The 25652-nt window shown below is 45.3% G+C and overlaps 1 protein-coding gene across 2 annotated transcripts in view; it reads right to left on the bottom strand.

Moving 5' to 3' along the window:
• CTIF (cap binding complex dependent translation initiation factor) overlaps positions 1-25652 on the bottom strand; it is a 361752-nt gene that overhangs the window by 110489 nt on the left and 225611 nt on the right. The window contains exon 10 of one of the 2 annotated variants that reach the window (XM_077463042.1): positions 14022-14324. In XM_077463042.1, the coding sequence (XP_077319168.1) occupies positions 14022-14324 (303 nt within the window). The remainder of the gene's footprint in view (positions 1-14021; positions 14325-25652) is intronic. The other variant, XM_077463043.1, reaches the window with a different exon arrangement.

The raw sequence follows: 25652 nt of genomic DNA, 5'->3' as shown, positions 1-25652 counted from the left end.
GCAGTTCCATGCTCCTCCCTTAATGCTAAATAAACAGGAATGTTTGAAGGAAGGTGGACCTTCAGGCATCTTTAGAGGGTCAGATCGTGTCTGAAAGTCCTAATGTAATAGATTTGATGGTGCTCCTAGGGATCATCAAAGATTTGGATTTGTTTTTTATAACCTAACCCTGACTTGTACTTCTCAACAACATTGTCCCTTACTTGTTTGGAGAGTTCCTTGGTCTTCATGGCAGTGTTTGGTTAGTGGTGCCCTTTTGCTTAGGTGTTGCAGCCTCTGGGGCCTTTCAAAAAAAGGTGTGTCTATGTAATGACAGATCATGTGACACTTAGATTGCACACAGGTGGACATCATTTCACTAATTATGTGATTTCTGAAGGTAATTGGTTGCACCAGAGCGTTTTACGGCCTTCATAACAAAGGGGGGTGAATACATACGCACATGCCAATTATCAGTTTTTATTATTTATGAAAAATTGTTTTATATATACATTGTTCTCATTTTACTTCACCAACTTAGACTATTGTATTCTGATCCATCACATATAATTCAGGTTAAAAGAAAACATTGAACTAAAGGCTGTAATGTAACAAAATGGGTAAAAAGCCAAAGGGGGGGGGGGGGGGGGAATACTTTTGCAAGGCACTGTAACTGCTGTGATCTCTGCCAGTCGTTCAACACATTCCCAATCACTAAAGCCAAGTACATGCTGAAGAATTATAATTAAAGTGGTTGCAAACCTCAGGCATGAAATATGAACAAAGCATATCCCTCTATAGTGTGTACTTGTCTCAAAGCAGAGCACCAAGTGTAATTTCAGTCTACTGCCTCCTTCCTCTGCTATCAGCATGAGTCGCTTATTACAAGTTTTCTTGATACTAAGAGAAAAAATAAAAAGAGAGAAAAGGTGACAGGGGAGATGGGAGCGAGCTCCAGCTGATTGACACCCTCAGCTCTGTTCCTGTGTTGGGGGGGGGTCGGTCCTTTCCCTCCAATCAGCTCTCAGAGCTCTCCTCACTGAGCTCTGAAGTGTGCAATTTCAGTTCTCGGCTCCCTGTTTTTCTGAACTCTCAAGCACAACGCAAACGTAAAAAAAAAAAAAAAATGGACTTTGAGCGCTAGGGCCGGGACAATGGGTGGGCAAGAGCAGCGGCTACCCTGGACGCGGTGGGGATTTGAGGGGTTGTGCTAGGAGTGATTTGGAGGGGGAGATTTATACTAGAAGAGTAGTACTAAAATAGTAAACCTAGGTCAGACTTTAAAAGGCATAGGAAACAACAAAGAAGTATGAAAAAATAACATTATTTTATTGAAAAATTAACAGAACATGAATGAAACATTCAAAAAGGATTAAAAGTCATGTACACGAATACATAATATACAGTGAGCCCTTATGTATCAATACACAAGTGATCACTGTATATTATGTATTAGTATACATGATTTTTAATCCTTTTTGTATTTTAGTACTCCTTCCTTTTTTGTATATCCCCTTGAATTACGGATGTGGCTATGTGAGTGCGTTCCTTTTTCTTCATAATTACTAGAAGGGTAGATTTCTGTTAGGAAGGGGGATTTGTGCTAGTAGGGACGATTGGGGGGAATTTGTGCACAGAGGGGAAATTTGGGGGGTAAAATTGTTCTAGGAGAGGGGTTTTGGAGGAGGCGGGGGGGGGGGGGGGATTTATGTTTAGAGGGGGAGTTTGAGGGGTAGAGGCTTTGTGCTAGGAGGGGGGTTTTTGAGGTGGGGGGGGAGATTTATGCTCAGAGGGAGAGTTTGCGGGGTAGAGGATTTGTGCTAGGAGGGGGGATTTAAAGAGGGAGAGAATTATTGCTGGGGGTGGGGGTGGGGGGGGGGGTTGTAGTGGGAAGAGGGGGGAATTTTGTTTGTGGAGAATTTTAGCTTGCAAAGGGTATTTCTGCTTAGTGGCAAGTGTGAAGATTAGTGCTTGGTATTTTTATATTTTTTTTGCGGGGGGGGGGGGGGGGGGGATTTTTGCTAACACATAATGCTCATACATGGGGGGGGGGGGGGGGGAGTCATCTTTTTTGCCATCTTTGCCCTGGGTGCTAGGTGACCTTGTTCTGGCACAGCTTTAGATGGATGTAGAGAGCAGAAGAGCATCTTTGCCCTGGGCGCTAGATGACCTTGTCCTGGCACAGCTTTGGATGGACGTAGAGAGCAGAAGAGCATCTTTGCCCTGGGTGCTAGATGAATGTAGAGAGAAGAAGAACATCTTTGCCCTGGGCGCTAGATGACCTTGTCCTGGCACAGCTTTGGATGGATGTAGAGAGAAGAACAACATCTTTGCCCTGGGCGCTAGATGACCTTGTCCTGGCACAACTTTGGATGGATGTAGAGAGAAGAACAACATCTTTGCCCTGGGTGCTAGATGAATGTAGAGAGAAGAAGAACATCTTTGCCCTGGGCGCTAGATGACCTTGTCCTGGCACAGCTTTGGATGGATGTAGAAAGAAGAACAACATCTTTGCCCTGGGTGCTAGATGACCTTGTTCTGGCACAGCTTTAGATGGATGTAGAGAGCAGAAGATCATCTTTGCCCTGGGCGCTAGATGACCTTGTCCTGGCACAGCTTTGGATGGACGTAGAGAGCAGAAGAGCATCTTTGCCCTGGGTGCTAGATGAATGTAGAGAGAAGAAGAACATCTTTGTCCTGGGAGCTAGATGACCTTGTCCTGGCACAGCTTTGGATGGATGTAGAGAGAAGAACAACATCTTTGCCCTGGGAGCTAGATGACCTTGTTCTGGCACAGCTTTGGATGGATGTAGCGAGAAGAACAACATCTTTGCCCTGGGAGCTAGATGACCTTGTCCTGGCACAGCTTTGGATGGATGTAGAGAGAAGAACAACATCTTTGCCCTGGGCGCTAGATGACCTTGTCCTGGCACAACTTTGGATGGATGTAGAGAGAAGAACAACATCTTTGCCCTGGGTGCTAGATGAATGTAGAGAGAAGAACAACATCTTTGCCCTGGGCGCTAGATGACCTTGTCCTGGCACAGCTTTGGATGGATGTAGAAAGAAGAACAACATCTTTGCCCTGGGTGCTAGATGACCTTGTTCTGGCACAGCTTTAGATGGATGTAGAGAGCAGAAGAGCATCTTTGCCCTGGGCGCTAGATGACCTTGTCCTGGCACAGCTTTGGATGGACGTAGAGAGCAGAAGAGCATCTTTGCCCTGGGTGCTAGATGAATGTAGAGAGAAGAAGAACATCTTTGTCCTGGGAGCTAGATGACCTTGTCCTGGCACAGCTTTGGATGGATGTAGAGAGAAGAACAACATCTTTGCCCTGGGAGCTAGATGACCTTGTTCTGGCACAGCTTTGGATGGATGTAGAGAGAAGAACAACATCTTTGCCCTGGGCGCTAGATGACCTTGTCCTGGCACAGTTTTGGATGGATGTAGAGAGAAGAACAACATCTTAGCCCTGGGCGCTAGATGACCTTGTCCTGGCACAACTTTGGATGGATGTAGAGAGAAGAACAACATCTTTGCCCTGGGTGCTAGATGAATGTAGAGAGAAGAAGAACATCTTTGCCCTGGGCGCTAGATGACCTTGTCCTGGCACAGCTTTGGATGGATGTAGAAAGAAGAACAACATCTTTGCCCTGGGTGCTAGATGACCTTGTTCTGGCACAGCTTTAGATGGATGTAGAGAGCAGAAGAGCATCTTTGCCCTGGGCGCTAGATGACCTTGTCCTGGCACAGCTTTGGATGGACGTAGAGAGCAGAAGAGCATCTTTGCCCTGGGTGCTAGATGACCTTGTCCTGGCACAGCTTTGGATGGATGTAGAGAGAAGAACAACATCTTTGCCCTGGGCGCTAGATGACCTTGTCCTGGCACAGTTTTGGATGGATGTAGAGAGAAGAACAACATCTTTGCCCTGGGCGCTAAATGACCTTGTCCTGGCACAACTTTGGATGGATGTAGAGAGAAGAACAACATCTTTGCCCTGGGAGCTAGATGACCTTATCCTGGCACAGCTTTGGATGGATGTAGAGAGAAGAACAACATCTTTGCCCTGGGAGCTAGATGACCTTATCCTGGCACAGCTTTGGATGGATGTAGAGAGAAGAACAACATCTTTGCCCTGGGCGCTAGATGACCTTGTCCTGGCACAACTTTGGATGGATGTAGAGAGAAGAACAACATCTTTGCCCTGGGCGCTAGATGACCTTGTCCTGGCACAGCTTTGGATGGATGTAGAGAGAAGAACAACCTCTTTGCCCTGGGAGCTAGATGACCTTGTCCTGGCCCAGCTTTGGATGGACGTAGAGAGCAGAAGAGCATCTTTGCCCTGGGTGCTAGATGACCTTGTCCTGGGCACAGCTTTTGATGGATGTAGAAAGAATAAGAGCAGATAAACAACTTATGTAGGAGGATCTGCTTTACCTGTGCATCACCTGCGGTCAGTCACTTCACTGGCTATATGGAAGGGTTTACATCCACTTTAAGGTAAAAACCCTTCAACCTTTAGAACCACTTTAATGCCGCGTACACATGGGCGGACTGTATGGCGTACTTAGTCCGTCGAAACACATTTCAGCGGACAGTCCGCTCGTGTGTGGGCTTCAGCGGACTTTTTCAGCGTGCAGTCCGGCGTACTAAGAATTTCGGATTTTTCAAAATTCTGTCCGTCATACTTTGGTTTCAGCGGACAATCCGCTCGTCAGTAGGCTAGTTCGACGGACTAAGAATGGCGCATTCCCAGAAAGGATTTACACGGCGGAAGGGTGCTTTGCTGTGTATTGGACTTCCTATTTCTAGTCCCGTCGTACGTGCTGTACACGTCATCGCGCAAGCTTTCGACGGACTGTTTGGGTATCCATGTGTGATCAAGTCCGTTCAGTGGAAAGTATGACGGACTGTCCGTCGGATTGTATGACGAACTAAGTATGCCATACAGTCCGCTCGTGTGTACGCGGCATAAGCTTTTTATCAGCAGGACAAAATGGAGGGGGCGTTCACCAGCACATTATTTTTCAGGCCGATATGTAAACTGGTAAAACGTGTTAATTAGGTATATTTTGCGATTACCTCGGCCCCTCAAAGTCCCGCTTTTCCACGCGACTGCAATTCTTCTTTACTTATAAAACTGAAAAAAAAAGAAACATCAAACGTCGTCCAACTGTTTTCAGAAATCCATTAACTTGTTTATTAAGAAGCATTTTGGTGAAGCAATGCTTCTTTTCATCCTGCAGGACACTATCTAATCTTTTCTGTGCGATACAACAAAAACATCTGCCTGCGAGGGGCCGCCGGGTGATCGGAAACATGTGTGCCGCTCTGGTTTGCATGTCTGAGCCCAATACCCCGGCGAGGCCCGTCTGTTTGCTTGTTTTATGCCGTTACGCGCCAACAACAGCAAATTGTTTTCTGCACTTTGGTGAAACGTCTGGGCAAACAGCACGATCGGAGGTAGATTCCGAGATGAAACGTGAGCTGGTTTTCACTGTCAGGGCCTAGAAGGTGTAATATACAGGGGGGCACAGAGCTACCAACTCTCCCTCTTTACCTTAAACTCTTTTAAAGTGGAACTGCAAAAAAAAAATACATACAACTGTATACCTGATGAGCCTTGCTTCCGGCTGATTAAATGAAAATCGTTTGTTGTGTTATCGTACGAGAAAATTTTTTGTGCTTGTTCCTTCACGACAGTTTATGCTAAATTATTTGATCGGCTCTAAAAAGCTGTGTACCAACGATCAGATTATTGGCCAATGGCTCCGAAAGCAGTATTTTTCACCCGATTTTTTAATCGTGTGTATTAGGCATTAGTGATTGGGAATGTGTTTTGAACGACTGGCAGAGATAACAGAAGTTACAGTGTCTTGCAAAAATATTCACCCACCTTGGGCTATTACCGATTTTGTTACATTACAGCCTTTAGTTCAATGTTTTTTTAATCTGAATTATATGTGACGGATCAGAACACAATAGTCTAAGTTGGTGAAGTAAAATTTGAAAAATATATACATAAAACTATATTTCCAGAAATAAAAAACTGATAATTGGCATGTGCGTATGTATTCACCCCCTTTGTTATGAAGCCCATAAAAAGCTCTGGTGCAACCAATTACCTTCAGAAGTCACATAATTAGTGATATGATGTCCATCTGTGTGCAATCTAAGTGTCACATGATCTGTCATTACATATACACACCTTTTTGAAAGGCCCCACAGAGGCTGCAACACCCAAGTTGGAGGCACCACTAACCAAACACGGCCATGAAGACCAAGGAACTCTCCAAACAAGTAAGGAACAATGTTGTTGAGAAGTACAAGTCAGGGTTAGGGTATAAAAAAATATCCAAAACTTTGATGATCCCTAGGAGCGCCATCAAATCTATCATAACCAAATTGAAAGAACATGGCACAACAGAAAATCTGCCAAGAGACGGCCGCACACCAAAACTCACGGACCGGGCAAAGAGGGCATTAATCAGAAAGGCAGCACAGAGACCTAAGGTAACCGTGGAGGAGCTGCAGAGTTCCACAGACTGGAGTACCTGTACATAAGATGACAATAAGCCGTACGCTCCATAGAGTTGGGCTTTATGGCAGAGTGGTCAGAAGAAAGCCATTACTTTCAGCAAAAAACAAAATGGTACATTTTGAGTTTCCGAAAAGGCATGTGGGAGACTCCCAAAATGTATGGAGGAAGGTGCTCTGGTCTGATGAGACTAAAATTGAACTTTTTGGCCATCAAAGAAAATGCTATGTCTGGCGCAAACCCAACACATCACACAAAGAACACCATCCCCACTGTGAAACATGGTGGTGGCAGCAGCATGCTGTAGGGATGTTTTTCAGCAGTCAGGACTGGGAAACTGGTCAGAGTTGAGGGAAAGATGAATGGTGTTAAATACAGGGAAAAATCTTGAGCAAAACCTGTACCACTGTGTGTGTGATTTGAGGCTAGGACAGAGATTTACCTTCCAGCAGGACAATGACCCCAAACACACTGCTAAAGCAACACTTGAGTGGTTTAAGGGGAAACATGTAAATGTGTTGGAATGGCCGAGTCAAAGCCCAGACCTCAATCCAATAGAACATCTGTGGTCAGACTTAAAGGTTGCTGTTCACAAGCGCAAACCATCCAACTTGAAGGAGCTGGAGTTTTGCAAGGAGGAATGGGCAAAAATCCCAGTGGTAAGATGTGTGAAGCTCACAGAGATTATGCAAAGCGACTTGGAGCTGCGATTGCCGCAAAAGGTAGCTCTACCAAGTATTGGCTTTACGGGGGGTGAATAGTTATGCACATTGACTCTGTTATTTTGTTCTATTTGTTGTTTGCTTCACAATAAAAAAAAAAAAAAAACATTTTCAAAGTTGTGGGCATGTTCTGTAAATGAAATGATGCAAATCCTCAAACAATCCATGTTAATTCCAGGTTGCGAGGCAACAAAAACAAAACACGAAAAATGTCATGGGGGGTGAATACTTTTGCAAGGCACTGTACATCCCCTTTACAAAATCAACATGGCCACTGATGAGTGCTGGGGCCCAAAGGTCACACTGAAAACGACATACATGAAGTCCTAGAGCCATGGGCTGGGCGCCAGGGGAGTAGGTTCACTGTAGAGTCCTGACAGGGGGCAAGCCGCATGGTCTGTGACCGGGCAAGTAAAATAAAACAAGGGTAGGATTCTACTTTAAGTGGTATCTGAAGCATTATGTAAAACAAAACTAAATGTAGGCTTTTCCTGGTCTACTAACTTTGCCCAAAAAGTCTAGTGACCGCGAAGCAGAGTAAGGTGGTGATGGTGGTGGGTGGGTTTCTAACTCCCCACATTTCTCCATCTGTTGACAGATCTGTCCTCAGGCTGCACTACGAAGCAACGGCACAAAAGACCAACAAGCTCTAAATATGAATGGCAACAACTGAACCGCAGAGGATTAGAGGAGAAGGAAATATTGAACTGATCATGTCATCGGCTCGAGTCTCTGATGTGACTAATGAAACTCTTTTAGCTTTTTATATCAATCTGACACTTCTAAATGTAGTAGAGATCGCTCATACAACATGTTCATTCTCGGTGACAGCGGGCATTGTCATGTGACACATTTTATCAGTCACAACTCCAAACCCCCTCAACCACCATCAACCGTATACACTGCCCACGCGTGTGTGGGCGGCATGTCTGCGGACGATTGATGTGGGAGCCAGCAGGCAGCTTAGCAATAAAAGAGCGTTGAAAGCCTTAAAGCAAATCTGTCGCGGTGGTGGGTTATTTATTATTGGTGGGCTTCCTTTAGACAGACAAATGGCTGCTATCTAAATTGAAATTACTCTGCTGCCTTCACCTCTGGCGCAAGGTGATTGTCATTAACGGGTCAAGTAGGAAGTAAGCGCCGAACGTCCTTTAAGTCATCGCACGACAGAAAATGCCATTTGAAAGGAACCAGCCTGTCAGGCTCCATTGAAATTGGACCTGTCACTGTATCTGCAATTATAATAGTAGTCATTCATTTAAATCACCTTCTCATAGAATTGCCATCAAATCCTAAATTTTCCTGTGCCATGTGTCATACTTTGATAAAATATTATTCTGTCCAACTAATCCCAAAGCAGAAACTTTGTGTCCACCGAAGGAGGAGAAGAAGGGTGCTAGGGGCTTCCTTGAAAAACCACTTGTGTCCCAACAATGGAGGGTGACAGAAGGCTTTCTTGAGAAGCTGCCTGACTCCTACCGTGTCCCAAAAATAAGACCGGGTCTTATATTAATTTTGGCTATAAAAAATAAAAAAAACACACTAGGGCTTATTTTCAGGGGGTGTCTTATTTACGGTATGTACAACAAATTTGCTCTCCCTGTTCAGCATTGTGAAATTCTGTAATCCCAAAAATAAACCTTAAAGTCCTTGTAAAATCATGTAATCCGTTCTGTAAAAAAGATTATATAATAATAAGCAGTGTATCTCCTTGTGTAACTTTATTGTGGAAAATACCTTATTTACAGCACTGCTGGGCGCTCATGTGACCCGCTGGAGCGCTTCTTCCATCCTCTGAATACTGCAGAGGGAGAGGCTGAGAACCCCCTGCTCCAGACACTGCAGAGGGAGGGGCGCCGCTGACGTCAGCCCGGAGGAGAAGAGCTCCGGCAGGTCACGTGAGCGCCCAGCAGTGCTGTAAATAAGGTACTATAATTAGGTAATTTCAACAATAAAGTTACACAAGGAGACAGAACAAATTATATAATCTTTTTACAGAATAGATTACATGATTTTATAAGGCTTTTAACTAGGGCTTATTTTTGGGGTAGGGCTTATATTGCAGCCATCCCAGAAACTCACACTAGGTCTTTTTTTCGGGGAAACAGGGAAGTAATGGAAGGATGTTAGACTGCTTTCTTGAGAAGCTGACCCCCCCTAGTAACAGAAGGATGCTGAACAGATTTCTTGAGAAGCTGCCCCCCAGTAACAGAAGAATGCTGGATATCTTTCTTGAGAAGCTGCCTGCGCCCCTAGTAAAGGAAGGATGCTAGACTGCTTTCTTGAGAAGCTGCCTGCCCCTAAGACCCCTTTCATAGTAGGGCGGTGCGGGCATTAGCAGTAAAGCACAGCTAGTTTTACCTGCACTTTACCATTGTTATATGGCCACTTTTCGGCCGCTAGTGGGGCACTTTTAACCCCCGCTAGTAGCCGAAGAAAGCGTAAATAGCGCCAGTGTTTTGCGACGCTGCCGAATCGCTTAGCAGGTGCTTCAGCATCGGTGTCCATTTATTTCAATGGGCAGGGCGGTGCGGGAGCGGAGTATACACTGGTCCCGCCCCGCCCCAAAGATGCTGCTTGCAGGACTTTTTTCCCCCCATCCTGCAAGTGCACCACCTCAGTGTGAAAGCACGCGGGCTTTCAGACTGGGGTGGCTTGAGAGGCGCTTTTTTGTTGTGCAGCGCGTTTTGGCTGTTTTGTGAAACTTACAATTTAATATGGAGTCATCCCATACACTATACGATGTCTGGAGTGACCTAAGAAAAGTGACCTGTAATAGCTGGTAACCATTGTGTAGGGGTCATCATTCTTTGCAACTTCTGCGGGTCTTTGTAACCTGTGCAGCAAAAGATGGTATAAAGCTCCCTTAATGTGACAAGGCAAGTGCACATTTAAAGCTGAAGTCCAGACTTACCTGCAGCCTTGCACATTGGTAGAGTCACCTCTCCTGTACTGAAATTGCTCACTGTGATTTCACTGCACACTGTGAGTGTCTCACAGTCTGCACTGAAATGCTGCAAGTCAGATAGAGCCAGTCTTCTTTCATACCTGCAGGACGTCCAGCATCATTTAATTCTTTCTTTCCCAGCCTGACTGCCCCTGGTCGGCACCTTTAGTTCACTGGATTTCAGTTCTTTCATGGAGGTTCAGAATCACATAAGGGCATTACCCTAGAGCAGTGATGGCGAATCTTGGCACCCCAGATGTTTTGTAATTACATCTCCCATGATGCTCAACTACACTGCAGTGTAGTTGAGCATCATGGAAAATGTAGTTCCAAAACATCTGGGGTGCCCTGGAGTGTTACCTGGGGACCCCTACTCCTCCAGACCAGGGCTGCTGTTAGAAATCACGGGGGCCCAGTACTCTGAGTTTTCCTGCTCATTCACATACTGAAGTTTACTATGCTTTAATGATGAATGGACACGGGAGTGATTGGTACAGATCGCTCACTGTGTTCATTCAGGAAGGGGCCAGTAAATTACATATTTACCAGTCCCTTCCCCTGCTCTCCATCCAGAAACATCCCACGGTGTGCCCACAGCAGCTGCCAGTGAGATAGAAGAGGAGGGAAGCCCTGGCAGCCCTGCGAGGGAAAGGGGCACACGAGAGGGCCCAGACAGCAGATGGAAGGGGTGCATGTGCAGCTGGAGGGAGAAAGAAGAAAAGCCGACTGTGCAGCTGGAGACAGAAGAGGATCAGTGTCTGCAACTACAGCTGGCCCCCTCCTGTTCAGTACGTGCCTGAGCCCCTCCTTTCATCTGATGGGGCCCGGGCCCAGTACAGGAGGGCTGGCTGCACTGCCTTATTAGTAGCCCTGCTCCAGACTGATATCCACCGACGTCCACCCATCAATGCATTTTGATATGTGCATAGGTCCTCCCAAAGGGCTGTGGGCTCTTGAGTTATGTACAGCACCCTGCTGGCTCCTCCCACCAGCCAGCCATGATCTGCCATAGAGAAGCACAGAGACTGGGTGATAAAGTCACTTTGTGTAAAATTAAGTATGTGATGAAAAGTCTCAAGTCATTAGTATGTTGATGAGGCGGTGGAGGGAGGAAGCAGGGGAGTCAAAATATAAGCAGATCAAAACTTTCAGCCATAACACCTCCAGAACATCCCTGCTACTGCCAGTTTCACACGGACACACTTGTAATGAAAGAGCAACTTCTACATTCCTTGTGAAAAGAGATACGACAGGCCTCACTATTGCTGACAGCGTAATGTGTAATTATGGACATTAATAATTCCCACAGACATGCTGACCCCCTGAAGAGGACCTGTCACCTGTTTTCCCGAGTGACACGACTGGGAGACCCAGCTGTCCTCTTGCTGCAGTGTTTTATCAGGGGACTTCCAAGTGTAAACAGTTGTGTGCAGGAAAAATAGTTTCATAAGTAATATTCTTAAAAGACTGAGTGATGGGGAAGCTATGCGGTTCATAACATGCGAAGGGCTGGCAACATGGAAACACAATGGAAAGCTTAACCGCTTGAGCCCCGGAAGATTTTACCCCCCTTCCTGACCAGAGCACTTTTTGCGATTCGGCACTGCCGCAATTTAACTGACAATTGCACGGTCGTGCGACGTGGCACCCAAACAAAATTGACGTCCTTTTCCACCCACGAATAGAGCTTTCTTTTGCTGGTATTTGATCACCACCGCGATTAAAAATTTTTGTGCTATAAACAAAAAAAAGCGACAATTTTGAAAAAAAAAGCAATATTTTTTACTTTTTAATATAATAAATATGCCCCAAAAATATATATATAAAAAAAAGGTTTTTCCTTAGTTTAGGTTGGTATGCATTCTTCTACATATTTTTGTTAAAAAAAACAAAAACGCAATAAGCGTATATTGATTGGTTTGCGCAAAAGTTATAGCGTCTACAAAATAGGGGATAGTTTTATGGCATTTTTATTATACACTTTTTTTTTTTTTATTAGTAATGGTGGCAAACTGCGATTTTAATCATGACTGTGACATTATGGTGGACACATCGCACACTTTTGACACTATTTCGTAACCATCATTTATACAGCGATCAGTGCTATAAAAATGCACTGATTACTGTGTAAATGACAATGGCAGAAAAGGGGTTAACCACTAGGGGGCGATCAAGGGGTTAAGTGTGTCCTAGGGTGCGATTCTTACTGTGGCGGGGGGTGTGTTTCAACTCACATGACAGTGATCACTGCTCCAGATGACGGGGAGCAGTAGATCCCTGTCATGTCACAAGGCAGAACAGGGAAATGCATTGTTTACATCTCCCCATCCTGCAGCTCTGTGACATGATTGTCGGGAGATCGGTGGACATCAAGTCCGTGGGTCCCGGTCACGCTGTATGCAGAAGGCGCCTGCATGCCCGCTAACTCTGCCAATTAAAGGGTACACTCATTTGCTCACCGCTGCCATAGTGCAGCGGTCGCCAAGTGGTTAAAGTACAACTATAGGCCAAACTTTTTTTTTTTTTTTCCCCCATTTTGGATAAATCAAGGGAGGGTTAGAACCCATCATATTATTTTTTGCTATCTGTGTCCCTCATTGGGGAGATTTACTTTAATTTCCTGTCCCATAGCCAAACAGGAAGTGAAAGGAAATCCCTGCAAAATAAGAGAATTCATTGGGGCGCCCAGAACACCAGAACTAGTGTCCCCATTGGAAGATTTCCCCTCTATAACTTTTCTGGGGACAACCCAAAATTTGGGATTTTCCTTTACTTTCAATGATAATGGTAAACAGGACAAATGGAGAGGGGCGATCTCCCTAACGGGGGCACAGACAGCAATAAAAACTACCAGGTGTTCTAATCCATCATCCCTTTATCCAAAACTAAAAAAAAAGTACTTTTGCCTTTAGTTATGGTCAAGGCTTGGTTTAGCCCAACCATGTGCTAGCATTAGTGAGCAGCAGTGGCACGAAAACCAATGGGAGACAAGTCCAATTTCATTTTCAAAAGCACTGCCTTGGCAGACAACTAAAATCTAGTTTCTGATTGGTTGCCATTGATTATTAATTTGTTAACATGTTGTCCCATCTCTGCCAATCTCTTAACTGTCTTCCACTAGCCCCAACGTATAAAATTTGAAATACAAACCACAACGTAAGAAGCCACCCTCAACATCGCCCCCCCCAGCTACATCACCAACCTCATCTGCAGATATCGCCCAAACTGTCCTCTTCGAACATTCCAAGACATCTGGCTCCCTTGTTATCTCCTCCCAAACTCGCCTCCAGGACTTCCCCAGACCCTTGCCAATCCTCTGGAACTCCCTACCCCTCCAATGTCCAGTCAGCTCCTACCCAGTCTGCCTTTAGGCAATCCTTAAAAACTCATTTATTCAGGAAAGCCTACCCCACCCTCCACCGAACTGTACTTACCTCCATCAGATCATCCCCTGCAGGCATTTTGTACCACCTCCCCACCCTTTAGATAGTAAGCTCCATGAGCAGGGCCCTCCTATTCCTTCTGTATTCAACTGTATTGTAATTGTGCTGCCCCCCCCCCCTTTATATTGTAAAGCGCTGCGTTATATTAATCCTGTATAATTATAATATAATATTGTAAATATAAACAGTTTTTTTTTTTTATGTGGTGAGCGACCAAATTCTCATCTTATATATCACAGTATGCGTTTTCATTAGTTCGACTAACCGCTATGGGCAATCAGCAGATATTTCTCAGAGACAAACAAAAAGGGTCCTATATGACATCAGTGGTCGAGGACAACATCTTTCTCAACTCGCTTTGCCAACACACCAAGCAAGGAATGAGCCTACCTGAAGCATATTGAGGAGAATACTCCGGAATTTGGTCCCTTCCACCATGAAAAGCGCCATCTTGTCGCAGAGTTTGGCAGCGGTGTGTGCAAAGCTTCTGTCTGTCACAGCTTTTTGATAAATAGTCTTTACAATCTCCCCCAGCATCTGCTCAGAGTTGGCCGAGTCCTGGGCCTCTTCCATGAACGTCGTGAGCTTGTGATCCACATCACTGCTGTTATTCCTCATACTGTTTAATATTTCTATCAGTTTGTCCATTTTGGTTCTCTGAGGGTTGGTAGACTCCACCGCGTACTCCTCCTGCTGGGACAAAAAAAAAACAAGATACATCAGAAGACCGTATCCCCGGAACTGAGACCGAGGGAATGAGAAAAGGTCTGTGAAGGTTCTTATTTATCCGGGTCATAGTAGTCACATTTAACTGGACTTGTTACATAACATTGGAGAGGGTTTCATAGGTTCTCCAAACCACTTCTTCAGTTGTAATGAATGTCAGGAAGATCCTTCAGGATTTCTAGCCACATAGGGGGCAAAGACCTTACCCACTTCCCAACCGTGGACTGTAGCTTTACTGCTACATTGCGCAGGCCGGCTACACAGACTCACACACACACACATATTATATATATTAGGGCTATTACTGATTAAAATTTTCGTGTTCGATTAAAAAAAACAAAAACGATCGACTAATTTCGATTAATTATAGCGCACATACAGATCCAACTACTTTTAGCTGATCTCCTTGCATAGCAACACTGCATTAGTCAGTGGTAAATGTGGTATACACTATATATACAATCACCCGGCACTAGCTCGTTTACACAATCCATGACTTAACTTCACAGTTCACACAAATACGCTTTAAATTCAAACTGTAGCACCAACGTAATTTTTTTCCCCACAGTAGCGTAACAATCCCTCCACCTCCGGTCTAACTAATTGCTCTCACCTTATGGCATGGACCCCTGTAAAGGTGGTCATGCAAGCGGGTATCAAAAGGGTTAACACGGACCATAAACTTCTCTCACGTCTCCTTAGATCTCAGCAAGGACGCCAGGTCATGGGTAGAAAAGATCTAAGTGCTCACCGCTTAAGTATAAGATTTCATTTTTGTGTTCAAACACAAACTACTCACATAAAGATGATAAAAACACAGCATGTAAAGCCGATAATTGTGTTAGTTCCGTAGGGCAGCAGCGGGTTACGTCATGCGTAGCTCCTCCCCCATACGCGTTACGTTCAATCAGAACTTCAATGTCACCGGACTCCTCCCCCTTCCCTTCGTTAGCAGATGGAGGCACTTGGGGAAGGGGGGAGGAGTCCAGTGACGTCGATGTCCGTGACGTCACCGAAGAATTTTGATCGATCAAAAAAATGAATCGATTAATCGAGGAACATATAAATATAAAATAAACCTTTGGGTGGGTTACCTCTGATGTTTCTATGATGATTCATGTGGAGATTAATGTCAGGGTGGTCTCTCAAACTTCCACCAATATTCAATAGGAAAAAAAACAGGGGCACATTCTCCAATGCAAAAATCGTATATTGTATCAATTGCTTTCAAAGCATAAAAAGGTTACAAATAGCAGCAAATTATTTTATATATATATATATATATATATTATATGTGACTCTGCATCTCTGGGTAGGTGGGGGGCATGCCCGCCCGGCTGTGCTGTGATTCGTCGCAGCACATGCCGATCACCGGGTCCCGGACAATTATTAACCGCCGGCACTCGGTGATCGGCTCTGAGCTTACCTGAACACAGCTCTGTGAATGTAAACAACACAGATCTGTGTTCAGTGCCAGGGGATCTTGTTGTTTGTTCATTCCAAGCAGGGAATGAAAACAACGAAATCCCCAGTAAAAGCAGCACACTGTACACACACATTACACATTGTTAGGCAAACATTTAATTCCTTAATTGCCCTGTGTGTTACCTTTGCTGCCCAGTGTCATTAGTACAGTGTAGAGTTGCACGATTCTGGCCAAAATGAGAATTGCGATTTTTTTGCTTAGAATTAAAAGGATCAAGATTCTCTCCCAATTCTCACGACGTAAATGGGCTAACTTTACCGGTTAGTTTTTTTTTTTTAATTCAATAAAGTATTTTTTTTTTTAAATTGCATTTGAAAGATCGCTGCACAAATACAGTGTGACATAAAATATTGCAAGAACCACCATTTTATTCTACAGGGTGTCTACTAAAGATATATATATGATGTTTGGGGTTCTAAGTAAATTTCTAGTAAAAAATAAAAAATGTTTTTAACTTGAAACCAACAAACGTCAGAAAGAGGTATAGTGTTTAAATGGGTGTTCCACCCCCCCCCCCCCCCCAAAAAAAAAAAAAAAAAAAAATCATGAATGTGCCTAAAAAAAAAATAATATAAATTTGTAAAAAAAAAAAAGAGGTTTTTTTTTTACTTCTAAATGGCTGTTGCTAGGGGGTCCCTCGTAGTCTGCCTCCTTCAGTGCCTGGGCTCGACGTTACTTCCCTTCGGCACAGGAAGGGCTCAGCTCTGCCCCCTCCCTCATGTCAATCATCTGGGACACGTGACAGGTCCCAGATGATTGTGCGACCAATCAAGACCCGCGGCGGCGCTCGCGCATGCTCAGTGGGTGCCCGACTGTGAAGCCACAGCCGGGTGCCCACAGTTACAATGCCGGCGCCGACGAATGGAGGGGGGGACAAGTGGAGCTTCGATCCCCCACATCGCTGGACCCTGGGACAGGTAAGTGTCCGATTATTAAAAGTCAGCAGCTGCAGTATTTGTAGTTGCTGACTTGTAATTTTTTTTTCTTTTTCATGTGGGAATCCCGCTTTAAGTGGTTAAACTTTTTTCACTTACACAGTCTATTCCATTGACAAATTGTTACAATGTTTATACTTAAGTTCAACTGATAAAGACTGCCTAGTTTTTCTCTTCCTTTCTTTTGAAGGCTGTGGCTTCAGAAGAGCAGAGAAAATTCTTTGCATAGAAAGAATTGTGAACACTTTAGTCAAGATCGTGATAACGATTCTTGACGATTAATTGTGCAGCTATAGTACAGTGACAGTGCATATTATTAGCACTGATTACTCTAATGCCACATACACACTGTTGGATTTCCCTACGGGAAATGTTGGATGTGAGCTTGTTGTCGTTAAGTCCGATGCGCGTATGCTCCATTGAACATTTGCTGTCGGACTTTCCGCCAAGAAATGTTGGCGAGCAGGTTCTCAAATTTTCTGTCAACAAAACTATGTACACAAGTCCATCGTGCAAAAGTCCACACGTGCTCAGAATCAAGCAGAAAGGAGCCGCACTGGCTATTGAACTTGCTTTTTCTCAGCTTGTCGCACGTCTTGTACGTCACCGCGTTCCCAATTTCGTAACTGCTGGCCAACATTTGTGTGACCATGTGTATGCAAGACAAGTTGGAGCCAGCAACCTTCGAACAAAAATCCACGGTTTTGTTGGCAGAAAGTCCGATCGTGTGTACACGGCATAATAGTGTCCCCGGTGATGTTCGTGGCAGTTAGTCCCCCCCCCCCCCCAGCTTCAGTTATTGTCAGATTGCCCGTCAAACTATAACAGTCCTGTTAAAAATCCTTTATATATACACCATAGTTTGTAGGCGCTATAACTTTCACACAAATTAATCAATAACACCTACTGGTATTTTTTTTTATTTTATTTTTTATCAAAGACATATACCAGAATACATTTTGGCCTAAATATATTAAGAGATTTAATTTTTTAATGGGATTTGTTTTATAGCAGAAAGTAAAAATAAAATATATTGTTTTTTTTTTTTAATTGACGGTCCTTTTTCGTTTATAGCACAAAAAATAAAAAACCCAGAGGTGATCAAATACTACCAAACAAAAGCTCTATTTGTATGAAAGAAGTTATATAAATTTTGTGTGGGCACAGCATTGCATGACCGCGCAATTGTCAGTTAAAGTAGCGCAGTGCCAAACAGCAAAAAATGGCCTGGTCATGAAGGGCGTATAAACATTTGGCGCTAAAGTGCACTCCTTATGGAATATACCAAGGCTGAAGTTCATTGTCCAAGTACAGGTTGGGAGCTGTGAAAGTTGTGATGCCACCCTGCCCTAGTTACATAATCCCATCCTTGGTGTCCAGATCCCAGAAGACTGAACAGCAGACATGTGCAATTCGTCTCGAATTAGTTTTTTTTGCTGAAATTTGTAAATCTGAAAATAAGAATGAAAATCCGAAAATTCGAGAAAAAGAAAATACGAAAAAAATAAATAACTATTACTAACTATTTAAGTGGTTGTAAACCCTTACTGACCACTTTGAGCTATAGGTAAGCTTAGACTAAGGCTTACCTGTAGGTCCAAGAAATATCTCCTAAACCTACACGGTTTAGGAGATATTTGCAAAAAGACAGGCACCGCTGTCTACGACGCTGCATAGCAGCGGCATGCTCACTGCACTGCATAGTAGCCCATTATGTGTCATTTCCACGCATGCGCATGGGAGCCGCCACTAATGGCATATCGCTGTAAGCAGCGGCATGCTCAGAGCACCTACGCGCTGAGGTGCGTTGCTAACGGCGATATGGCATTAGTGGCGGCTCTCGTGCGCATGCGTGAGAGTGACGGCATTGTGGCTCCGGCCAATCACAGCGCCGGAGCCACAATACCTGGAAAGAAGTGGACGCTCAGTGGAAGAGGGGACAGCGTTGACATCGCTGGCTCCTGTGTCAGGTAAGTGACACATATTGGGCTACTATGCAGTGCAGTACCTTTGCAGGGAAACAAAGAGGAAGTAAACCCATCAGGGTTTACTTCCTCTTTAAATTATAGGTATTGGAATTTAATGCACTGTCCCTGCCTCCCAACTGTACTGCTGTGTTGTCACCTTGTCACATGAACTTCTGGTACAGACTATTAACAGCCGTCAGTGTTCTACAGAACCCATCCATTAAATTACAGCATGCAGGCACCATCAGGCAGGATATAAACTCACCACTGCTCAAGAAGCCCCAGCAACATCCGTGGGAACTTTAGTGTTCCTTAAGGCCCGTACACACGGTCGGACTTTTTGACAACAAACATGCAAATGAGCTGTTTTGGAGCAACATCCGACTGTGTGTACGCTCCATCGGACAAACTTTTTCTGTTTTCATCGGACTTTTGTTGGCTGTGCGAACGGACAAACTTTCTGGCAACAAAAGTCCGATGGAGCAAAGTCCGACCGTGTGTACGCAAAAGCATCGGACTTTTGTACAAGGTACAAACACGCATGCTCAGAACCAATGCAAAAGATCAGACTACAATACAGAAGTTGACCAAAGGTGGCGCTGGAGTCATTGAACGTCCTCTTTTGAAGCGGCGTCAGTACGTTGTGACGTCATTACGTTCGTGTTTGTTGTCAAAAAGTCCGACCGTGTGTATGCAATACAAACTTGTGGACCACGCAGTTTTGTACAAAAGTCCACGGAAAAGTTTGTACAAAGTCCGACCGTGTGTATGAGGCTATAGAATCCAGCCCTTGAACTACATTATGCAGGCACCATCAGCCATAAGATCAAACTATCACTGCTCCCTAGGAACCTCTGAAGGGACCCTAGTGTTCCAAGAACCCTTATTTAAAAAGGCACGCGGGTGGAAGCAGCATGCTGTGACCACGGAAACACTCATAGTCCTGATGCAGAGTAGTAGCAGAAGGTCTCAGGCTTTCCGAGGAGGAAGAATGCGGGTTGTCCAGTTTGTACCCAATTAGAGACTTCCAGTTAGGATGGAGTGTCCCTGCACTTCCCCATCTCATCTGGAACCTCTCCCTAATGCTAAGCACTGTCCCTGACAGACGAGTGACCTGTCCCTACTCTAGCCACACGCGAAATACACGCCACACCCGGGCGTAAGGGTCATAAATAGACTCTGCCTGAGCCAAGATGAGTACCAAAGCCAAATAGGGTGCCAGCAACCAATTGGGTGATGCCCCTCTGTGACTGAGGAAATCATAGAAGAAGCAGGTTCCTCTCGGCTTCCTACTCCACCTACATTGCCGCTGCAGATGAGCGCCACCGACAGTGGAGAAAATAGACTGCACCTGCCTACAGGCTGATCTACAGAGATCTTGGAATCCCAGAAAACTAAAACTTGTCACTTCTTACAACACTTCACCGAATTCGGTTATGCCAAAAAGAGTGTTCCAACGACACCACCAAAGGTCAGACAATTGTCAGTGCCAAGCAAAACGGACATGATTCTTGGATCATTCTGATTCCATCTGCCATTTTCAGTCGTCAGGTTGGTAAAATTGCTCAAGCTGCTCATCCAATTCCTCAGTACAACATTACTTTCCCTTAGTGCCGGGGCTGATAAATGAGCCCCCTATAAACTGCGGTTCTGCACAGCCTTGGACTACGTTCAAAGGGAAGGCCTGATGAGAAAAAGCAGCCATGATTATTAAACCAGGAGCTGCAAATTAAAGCATCTAAGACATTTCAGTGGCACATCTGCCAGCTAAACGGCTGAAATGTTCAGCGTCCTCGGCTTCTAGATCTGATTATAGGTAATTGCTGGCTACTTTTCATAAGAACCGAAATAAGATTATATACATAATATCCTCTGACTGCTTTCTGCCAGATATCTGTGCATAACATCACACGTCCCTGGCTTGCTCCGAATACGCGTGTCACTGTGTAATAATTCATTAATAAAGAGTATGTCTAAGCAAAAAAAATATTCAGTAAATCCCAGCAATAGATTTCACTATGCAGCACAATTCACTAGGTTTCGTTTCTTTAACCACTTGGCTACTGGGCACTTTTACCCCCTTTCTGCCTAGGCCAGTTTTCAGAGCTGTCACACTTTGAATGACAATTGTGTGGTCATGCAACACTGTACCCAAATTAAATTTTTATATATTTTTTTAAACAAATAGGGCTTTCTTTTGGTGATATTTAATCACGACTGGGTTTTTTTTCTGCTAGATGAAAAAAAAGACCAAAAATTTTGAAAAAATAAAAACATTTTCATAGTTTGTTATACAGTTCTGCAAACTGGTAATTTTCCTCCCTTACTGATGTGCGCTGAAGAGGCTGCACTGGGGGGCTCCGACAGGCGGCGCGCACTGACGGGCTCCGACAGGCGGCGCGCGCACGGACGGGCTCCGACAGGCGGCGCGCGCACGGACGGGCTCCGACAGGCGGCGCGCGCACGGACGGGCTCCGACAGGCGGCGCGCGCACGGACGGGCTCCGACAGGCGGCGCGCGCACGGACGGGCTCCGACAGGCGGCGCGCGCACGGACGGGCTCCGACAGGCGGCGCGCGCACGGACGGGCTCCGACAGGCGGCGCGCGCACGGACGGGCTCCGACAGGCGGCGCGCGCACGGACGGGCTCCGAGAGGCAGCACTGATAAGCAACAATTATGTTTACTTCCGTGATCAGCCATCATTGGACACAGCTGATCACGTGGTAAAGGGCTGCTGCGATTGGCCCTTTACCCTGATCTGTTAGGAGCTGAGTCCAAAGGATCACAAAGCACGCCGCAGGGGGTGCGCGGGCAGTGCGATCACGGGAGGGCGTCCATGTATGCCCTCCTGGCAAATTAACCCACAGGAAGGTGTTAAAGAGACTGTGGGGTTGATTTGCTAAAACTGGAGACTGTGAAATCTGGTGCAGCTGTGCATAGAAACCAATCAGCTTGCAGAATTTTTTGTCAAACCTTAATTGTACAAGTTGAAGTTACCAACTGATTGGATACCATGCAGAGCTACACCAGATTTTTCACTCTCCAATTTTAGTAAATCAACCCCATTGTCTCCTTGCCTAAGAACAGCAGAGTGTCTCTGCAAATGTCATCCTCCAACCACTTTATATTTTTACTTTACCTACACTCTCTTGCAGTTCCTCCACAGCCTGCAAGAATACAGATCAGCATGTGACCTTCTCTCATGACATTGGCTGCTAGGTGGGGCACTGACATGACTTTGGGGGGGGTGATGTCACTGCTCCCCCAGGTTGCCCAAACAGCTGATTTCAGAGCCGCTAAAGAGCAGCAAGGAGTTGCGAGGAAGAACAGGTAAGGTGAGTATAGGGTGGTCAAGAAGTTCCATTTTCAGAGACATTTTAATTTTGCCCTGGATGGACAAGGATGTTTAAAATAAAGCAAGTACCCGTTAATAAAAGAACAAAACAAAAAGGCCTTTGCGCTACCAAAATGATGTCCCTAAACAACTAATGAAAAATACAATAAAACACACAAACAAATGTATATTCGAAAAAAAGAAAAAGTGCTAATAAAATAAGCCTGCAGCAAAACCTATTATGCCGCGTACACACGACCGGACTTTTCAACATCAAAGGTCCAACGGAAAGATTCCGGCAGACCATTCAATCGTGTGTGGGCTGCAGCGGACTTTTGATTTGCAAAAGTCTGACAGACTTTAGAAATGGAACAGGTTTCAATTTTTTCCGCCGGAACTCCGCCGGACCCAGTTCCTACCGAGAAATCCGCTCGTGTGTATGCTAGTCCGACGGACAAAAACCAACGCGAGGGCAGCTATTGGCTACTGGCTATGAACTTCCTTATTCTAGTCCGGTCGTACGTCATCATGTTCAAATCCGTCGGACTTTGGTGTGATTGTGTCTGGCCAAGTCCGTTCATTCGGAAAGTCCGTCAGAACTCTGTCAGAACTCCGTCGAATGTCTGTCGGACCTAGTCCCTCGAAAAGTCCGGTCGTGTGTACACGGCATTAGTGTTCACATTACACAAAAAAAAAAAGCATACCGTATTTATTGGCATATAACACGCACCTTTTTCCCCCTAAAATCAGGGGGGAAACGGGGGTGCGTGTTATACGCCGATCCCCCGCTGTTGCTAGGGCTTTCTGACGCTATCTGCGGCTTTTGTGTATTTTCGGCTGCACTTGGCCGTTCGCAGCTATCTTCGGCCGCTCTCGGCCATCTTCGGGAAGCCGAAAGCCGCCGAGAACGGCTGAGTGTGGCCGAAAACTGGAGTTAGTACTTACCGGTAACTCCTTTTCCGGTGGTCTTCCAGGACAGCCCTTGAGAGATGGAGCTCCTCCCATCGACACAGGAAACACATTGCCACAGTTCAAAAGGCGGTCCCTCAGGTCCCTGGTCAGTCATTCACCAAGAACCGAAGGATGGAACTGAAAAACATATAAAACCATAACAGGTAATAACATTAGTACATCACTACAATCAAATAAAGGGTGGGATCGTGCTGTCCTGGAAGACCACCGGAAAAGGAGTTACCGGTAAGTACTAACTCCAGTTTTCCCAAGTGTTCTTCCAGGACAGCCCTTGAGAGGATCCCCAAGTACTTACCAGATTAGGGGGGGACCACGGCCTGGAGGACTTTCCTCCCAAAGGCCTGATCCTGACTAGACATTAAGTCCAGTCGGTAATGCCTTGTAAAGGTGGAAAAGCTTGACCATGTGGCTGCTTTACATACCTGCTCCGGGGTGGCACCAGCTCTTTCTGCCCAGGATGCAGACAACGCTCTTGTTGAGTGAGCTTTAACACCCTCAGGAGGATCTCTATTCAAGGCCTTATACCCCTCTGCTATAGCTAGCCTAATCCATCTAGCTATGGTTACTTTTGAAGCTTTCTGTCCCCTACGCTGTCCGGAAAAAAGGACAAAAAGGGAGTCTGAGATTCTGAATGGATTTGTTATTTTAAGATATTCTAGAATACACCTCCTCACATCCAATAAATGAAAACGTTCCTCTTTCTCATTTGCTGCATTTTGACAAAATGAAGGGAGGACAATATCTTGGGACCTATGGAAGCTAGATGCTACCTTTGGTAAGAACCCAGGGTCTGTCTTTAGAATGACTCTGTCTTCTAGGATCTGTAGGAATGGTTCCCTGATGGAAAGTGCTTGGATTTCACTGACCCTACGGGCTGAAGTGATTGCCACCAGGAGAACTGTCTTAAAGGTAATAAGCCTTAGGGAGGCCTCTGAGATAGGCTCAAAGGGTGACCCCAAGAAAGCTTTTAGCACAACTGCTAAATCCCAGGATGGGACTTTTGTGATTCTGACTGGCTTGCGTCTAGCGACTGCCTTACAGAATCTAGCGACAAAAGGATTTTCCTGTAAGCGTTCATCTAGGTATACACTTAAGGCAGCTATCTGTACTTTAATAGTACTTAGGGTTAAACCCTTGTTTACACCTTCCTGTAAAAACTGTAGAATATTAGCCGTATTTATGTCCCGGCCATTCAGCCAGCTATTGAATTTTTTCCAGACTTTTTTGTAAATAGCTCTCGTGACTGGTTTGCGACTCTGTAGTAAGGTCGCAATTACCTCGTCTGACAGGCCCTTACTCCTTAAGATTTCCTCCTCAGTAACCACGCTGACAGCTTCAGTGTGGCGACCTGCGGATGGTAAAGAGGTCCCTGCGACAGGAGGTCCTGTCTGTAGGGAAGTCTTAGAGGCGGACAGTCTGTCAATTGTAGCAACGTTGTGAACCACGGTCTCCTGGGCCAAAAAGGTGCTACTAGAATCAAACAGGTTTTTTCCTTGAGGAATCTTGCTAGGACCCTCGGAATGAGATGAAGAGGGGGAAATGCATACGCCAGACTGAAAGTCCATGGAGTTTGCAAGGCATCTACCGCCAGGGGTTGATCTCCTGGGTTTAGCGAGAAAAAATTGGGAACCTTTGCATTTTTCTTGCTCGCAAAAAGGTCTACCTCTGGTTCTCCCCAGTGAGCTGTTATGAGATTGAATGCCTCTGGGTGTAAGGACCATTCTTGGTTCGAAATCCTCTGTCGACTCAAGAAGTCCGCCTTGTTGTTCAGCTCCCCTTTCAGGTGAACTGCAGAAATGGATTCCAGATTGGCTTCTGCCCACTGGAGAATGCGTCTGGCTACCAACATCAAACGAGGACTTCTGGTTCCTCCTTGTTTGTTTATGTATGCTACAGCCGTCGTATTGTCTGAACGGACTTGTAGATGGTGACCCTGTATTGCGGGGTGGAAAGCTAGAACAGCTCTCAGGATTGCTGTTAGTTCTTTCCAATTGGAAGAGAAACATTTCTCCTCCGGGGTCCACTTGTCCTGGACCCAGCTTGAGCCTAGGTGGGCTCCCCAGCCCCAACTGCTCGCATCCGTTGTTAGTGTTGAAGTGATAGGAAGGACCCAATGAACCCCTTTGTTTAGGTTCTCCCTGTCCTTCCACCACCAGAGGGAGCGTTTTACCCTTGAGGGGATCGATACCTCCTCCTCCAGATCTCTGCCTTTTAATTGTTCTAACAGAAAACCCTGAAGTTCTCTTTGATGGAACCTGGCCCATTGTACGGCTGGAATGGCTGCCGTCATAAGACCTAAGACCGACATTACTTCCCTCACCGTACACTTGGGGCTGCATTGAAGAAAAGATATTCTCTGCCACAGATTCAAAATCTTTTCTTCCGGCAGTATAATTTTCTGATCTACAGACTTGATCCAGTACCCCAGATACAGGATCTCCTGTGTTGGGGTTGTCTTGGATTTCTCCTGACTGACAATCCACCCTAATCGACTCAGACTGAGTTGAGTCAATTCTAGGTCCTGAGAAAGACGACTCTCTGAGTGGGCTGTTAGGAGCAGATCGTCTAGGTAGGGGATAATTGAGACTGATTGAAGCCTC

This window comes from Lithobates pipiens, unplaced genomic scaffold (genome assembly GCF_037356315.1).
Source record: "Lithobates pipiens isolate NorthernLeopardFrog02 unplaced genomic scaffold, aLitPip1_a1.2 Scaffold_3, whole genome shotgun sequence".
Taxonomy (NCBI): Eukaryota; Metazoa; Chordata; class Amphibia; order Anura; family Ranidae; genus Lithobates; species Lithobates pipiens.
Note: the sequence above shows the minus strand (reverse complement) of the source record. Positions and strands in the feature narration are given on the sequence as shown.